The 6,000-nt window shown below is 32.0% G+C and overlaps 1 protein-coding gene across 1 annotated transcript; it reads left to right on the forward strand.

The window, feature by feature from the left end:
- Positions 1-183: 183 nt before the first annotated feature.
- diablob (diablo, IAP-binding mitochondrial protein b) lies at positions 184-3,984 on the forward strand. Its single transcript, XM_058758032.1, has 6 exons — positions 184-280; positions 600-732; positions 2,000-2,125; positions 2,214-2,324; positions 2,481-2,577; positions 3,358-3,984. The coding sequence occupies exons 1-6, from the start codon at positions 240-242 to the stop codon at positions 3,555-3,557; spliced, it is 708 nt and encodes a 235-aa protein (XP_058614015.1). The 5' UTR covers positions 184-239; the 3' UTR covers positions 3,558-3,984.
- Positions 3,985-6,000: the final 2,016 nt, after the last annotated feature.

The raw sequence follows: 6,000 nt of genomic DNA on the forward strand, positions 1-6,000 counted from the left end.
AATCATTATTAGTATTATTATTGTTATAGCTGCTACCTAAACAATACTTAATTAAACTTAAATGAAACTTTAGGCCTAATGACACTTAAAAGAAATTATTTAGTAGTAGTAGTGTAATTCGCTATGTATTCAATCTTCTTAAATATTCATAAGGCTCATTATTATTAAACAGGATCTGAGGGTGCAATTCTCCGTCAACACCGATAGAAGGAGAGTTTCATTTCTTTATCTCAACAAGAATGGCGGCGTACAGAAGGAAACTGTTTGCTGTTGGACTGAGGTTGTGTATAATATTTTTAATTGTCTCATTCTTCAATATTTACTTAATTTCATGAAACCTGATTGTAGTGTATTTGTGGTTTCTGTACCGTCATGAACAATGGAACAATGGTTGCGTTACACAAACATGTCTAGATTCGCTCTGATGCTTTGACAGCTGTAGTATATTGCTTCCTAACTTTCTTACTTTAGATTTATTGTTTTGTAGCTTACTTCCCGTTTCATTTTAGCCTTATGTGTTTAAACTGTCGTGTGTATGAAGTGTTGTCCTTGAACTGAGGTTGTTTCTGACATGAGCTTTGTCATTGTGTTTTGTGTAGCTGTGCAGCTTCCCTGATGAGCAGAAGCTCCTGTCAGAGCAGGCGCAGACTGGCAGTGCTGCCCACACTCCTCAAGAAGAACTGGATGAGCTTGAGTGTCACAGGTGCTCTGTGTGCTGTTCCTTTCATCCAGGTCTGTGCCATGATACTGTGGTTGGAATATGGACTGTTTGATTGTAATATTTAGTACACATGTGCAGACTTCAAAAGATAGGCTAGCATCATTCCTGATATAATTGCTATGTAAATGTATTCACTGTAATTTTAGAGGACTCGTACATTTATGTGAAGAAATAGTCATTCAGTTAATTGAGTTTATTTATTATTATTATTTATTTACATTTTAAATCATTTAAACATAATACATTTTATTTCTAATTGTATCTTGCTGTTAAACTGTTGAAATTTCAAGTTTGACATCTGTCAACCTTTGTGCTGTATTGAAAGACCTAATTTAGTATATTCTCGTTCAAAAATAATGTTTTTAAAATTGCTTGTATATCTCACAATATGCTTTATCACCAAATCTTTGATTCAATCTTTTTGTCAAGTTGTTTTCTTTTAATTTAGCATAGGTTTTGTATTTCTTTTCGGAATTGATTGTTTGTAGGCCTCACTGATCTGAGCTTATGCACCTTAGTTTTTAAGTGAAACAAAGGTATTTTTTGTGGATAATATGTTTACTCATAAACTGAGGCACTCATAAACTAACCTCTACAAACAATTAATTCCAAAAAGAAATGCAAAACCTGTGCTAATTGAGAAACAACCAAACAAGTTCACAAAAATATTGAATTCTTTATTTGGTAATAAAATAGCATAATGAGAAATTTATAAGCAAAATTCTTTTGTAGAATCACCCCAAAAAGTGAAATAATAATTGGGAATGTTGTTACAACATGTGTGTGCAAAGTCAGTCAATTGTAGTCCATTGCTATAACATTAACTAGCATTTTTAGATTAAAGAAAATTCTCTCCAGGTAAAAATGACCAGAACACAACATGAGGGTTAACATGGAGATTCAATCTGCATATTATTTATGCAGATTTTGTGTGCAAAGATGGGATCATTAATGGGAGATAGTGTGTGTAAATATCAGAGAAAATGTAAAGCATTTCAATAAAACGGCATGAAAAATCTACATTATACAACTTAAGTCAAGTACATCTGTGTAGGACCTCAATTTATTAATAGTGGCCTACCAAGGCTTGGCTCATGTATATCAATCGAACAGCTTGATTGAAAGGCCTATGATGATGACCTAGTAATGTCAACATGAGTTAGTATTTGTGAGTTCAGTCTTCTACATAGTGATGTTACAATCCAGCATGTAAAACTTCTTTACTAAATTGGTATCTGACAACCCTCTTAACCACTCTTTCCTCTTTGTCTTGTTTAGAAACCAGAAAATGTGACCCATGAAGATCTGGTGCGTAGAGCATCATCTCTGGTCACAGACAGTGCTAATACTTACCTCTCACAAACTACTTTAGCACTGATTGATTCCTTCTCAGGTTATATTAAGGTAATCAAAACTATCTGAATAGTTGTTTTCATTTTCATGATTAAAAAAAAATCGCAAAAACAACATCTAACATACTTGTCTTCTCTAGGCTATAAACAGTCTTATGGCGATACACAAGCGCTATGTGGCTTCCATCAGCAAACTCGCTTCTGCAGAGGAGGATGCATTCTGGCAGCTCATTCTTAGGCAGCGTCAGGAGGTAATTACTTGAAAAATACAGTGAGTTATTGTTCACAAGTTTTCAAATTAGAAGTATCATTTGCTGTATTTAGTGGTAGTTGTTTTTTTGTAACACTGTGGTTATATACCCTCCTTTTAATGAAATTGATTGCAAAGTTGTTTTTAATTTAATTAGGTAATTGACAGGAGAAATGATTGCAAACGATTTGAATCCTGCTGGATGACTGCCATCAATCTCTCGAAGCTGGCAGCAGAGGCGGCTTTCAATGCAGGTAGATTTCATTTTCTGGAACAGGCATTTAAGGTTTTTAGGTTAACACTTTTGTTTTTTTTTTTTTTTTTTATGAACGTCAAGATTTTTGGTTAAAAAATATATATAGGAATAAAAAAATAAATCAGTGTTATTATTATTTTATATTATAATTGCACTTTATAAGTAAGTTTTTAAAAATAAATCTCATATTTATTTGATTAAAATATTATAACCTATAAAATATAATGTAAAATATTATATTATAATAATTTAAAAATAATTTATCTTTTTAAATATAAGTTAAAATGTCATTTAGTCGTGATGGGAAGGCTAATTTTTTTTCAGCAGACATTGCTCCAGTCTTCAGTGTCACATGATCCTTTAGAATTTAACATACTGTTTTTTTTAATATATATATATTTTATGAATGTATGTAATTTGCCTGTTTTAATACATTTTAATTGATCCTGTGATGTGATAAATGACTTTTAAAAGTAAAAATATAATATGTAGTCTCAATTAATATGAGGTTAAAAAGCTGCATGTTTTATATAATCGTAACATTAAAAAGATTAGTGAAGAGCAAAATGTCACCACAGGGCATGCCAACAAAAAGTATTCGTGTCAGTTATTATAGAGCCATAATTGCACATGATTTTGCATCATATTACTTTGAAATAAGTTTGATTTAGGGTAGAGATCTATTGAAATTTGGCACCTGCTGCCACTTGGTGGTCATTTGTTGAATTGCACTTTCAGCCATATGTAAAAATAGCTTAACCATGCTTGTCCTCTCCAGGGTCGGACCAAGCTTCTGCGACAGCACAGAACAGTCTACAGCTCACACAGTCCCAGGTGGAACCTGTTCGTCAGCAGATGCTGGAAGCTGAGAGACACCTCAAAGACTCAAAAGCTGAGGACAGTGAGAGGCTTCAAAGTGCTCTCAGCACTGCAATGGAGGATGAAGACGTCCCAGATGCATATCTACGAGAGGACTAGTCACATCAAGACAGCTTTAAAGTATCTTAAGCACTCTGATACAAAGACCTGTACTACCACTGAAGCACAGAATTATATATCTGTTTGATTAATAGGACAAATGTGAAATATGGGAGAATCTGTGGTGCAGCTAGGAGAATTTATGTAAATGAAGCATGAGTATTAAATACAAAATAATGAGGGCAGGAAAAGGGATAAATACTTTCTAGATCAGGGGCTTCACATTTGTTTATAATTGATAAATGCAGTTACAATTTAATAAAACGTATTTAAAATTAAACCAGGTTTGCATTATTTTAAAAACAGCTGTTTCATTAATCAAAATCTCCTTTTTTACTGTGTTACTAAGTTATGATTACAGACAGATGCTACCTTTGTGATTTTCATATTCATTTTTAAATAAACAGTGAAAAATATTTGTTTTGATTCTGTTTACTTTACATTTATTTTGTTTTCATGATATAAATGTTTAAAAAAATTGATGTGAAAAAAATCTGTTATTTTATTTCAAACAATTTCCTCTTCATTTTCAGTCTGTTCCTCTCAGTCATCCACGATAAAGAATATACATCAGTATTATTACATACTAATACATTTTTAAAACAAGACCTCCCTTCTAGACCTAAATTTGCAGTATCACTAAAATATATTCATGTCTCTCTCCTGTTTGTCTCCTTAAATTTCTCTTGCCATTCTCAGAAACGGTAATGAATCTCTCATCAGTCTGGTTTTTCAGAGCCAGCCTTCCAAAGACTCTCATCTATCTCCTCTAATTGCCACCTGTTGTTTCCTGTGTTGTGGGCTGAAGGGCTCATTAGCAGTGTATCCATCATGTCAGCAGAGATGTTGTCTGCTTTTGTGGCATTCAGAGTTTTCTCTTTTCACTTATCACTTTTCAGTCAACTCTCAAGAGCCAAGTCATATGTCATTCCTTCATCCTTTCAGATTTTAATCTAATCAGATTTATTTATTGTTTGATTCATGGCTTGAAAGTTAATGATGATGTCTGGATTTAGCAGGAAAAAAACATCTTGACTGATGATTGAACAACCACAAGGTGGCGATATAAGACAAATTATAGTTGACATGGAAATAACACTTCTGCAGCGTTAACACGTCTGGGGTGTTAACCTTGTGTTTGTTTCATTGACTATTCATTCAGTTGAAAATTGATATAGAAACAATTTGGGTTAAAAATCTATTAAAGAACTTTGAGAAACTAATTTTCCTAATATCTCATTTATTTATTTTATTTATTAATTCATTCTGCTATTAATTTACGAACGCTGTGTTTTTTTTAGTTTAGAGCTACAATTTCAAACGATGCTTAGAAAATTGTATAAAATGCACAACTAGATAAGTAGAGTACAACGGGGCTAAAGGCCCACCTCAAGAAAAAAATGTGCTATTCACTGCGCCTAAAATGTATAACTGCATAAAAAATATATATACGTTGTATTGAACATTAATGGAGCAATAGATTTCGTGTGAAAATAAATCATTCAAGTTGTTTATTTTGTTTAAAATTCTTATAAATATATGAGGTGGCAAGGGGGGCCTTTTACCCCACACACGGGGCAAAAGGCCCACGGTATTAATACAAATACTTCAGCTAAAATAATGTGGTTTTTTTTTTATAATGTCTAAGTTAATACTTGTTCAAAACAATCACTTTAGCAAAGTTTCTGCTTATTTAAAAAAAATAATAATAATAATAATTTTTGTTCAATAAATATAGTCTACTGTCATTAAAATGTGTTAATATCCTATAAAGATATATTTTAAAATACAGAAACAAAATCATTTTAATAAGTAAAGATTCTGAAAGCATTGAAGGAGATCCAATAATAGCCTAATTGAATATATATTTACAGAAGTAACAACAAATTATATTTTATTATATGATAAGATTAATATCATGTTTTTAAATATGATGGTTTCATTCTAAACATGGTGATTATCTCTAATATGGACACCCAACATAATATATGATATTTACCATCTGAATCTAGCCATGTCATGTCAACAAATGGAAAAGTCAGCGATTTATTAATTATTATTATGTTAATTACTGTGCGCCTTTAGCCCCAACAGCAGGGGCGCTTTTTACCCCAAATACTATACTTTTACATATTCTATCGTTATTTAAAAACTGTTGCTTTAATTATCTTAAATAAAACTGAAAATCACAAAGAAGACCTTTGTCTCAAAATATATGCATTAATTTGAGCGATTTTCATTTGCTAGCCTACTTAAATCGACAACATTTTTTTTTTTTAAACATAAAATATTAGATCAAGTAAGCACAGAATCAACGATCGCGTCAAAGATCAGATAAATAAACACGTGCATCTTGAAAAGCGGATGTTTTGGAAAGTGCTAAACCATGTTTTTGTGCCATCTAGTGGTTTAGATGAAAATAATATCAAAGGCGCCTTTAGCC

Source organism: Onychostoma macrolepis, chromosome 21 (assembly GCF_012432095.1).
Source record: "Onychostoma macrolepis isolate SWU-2019 chromosome 21, ASM1243209v1, whole genome shotgun sequence".
Lineage (NCBI taxonomy): Eukaryota > Metazoa > Chordata > Actinopteri > Cypriniformes > Cyprinidae > Onychostoma > Onychostoma macrolepis.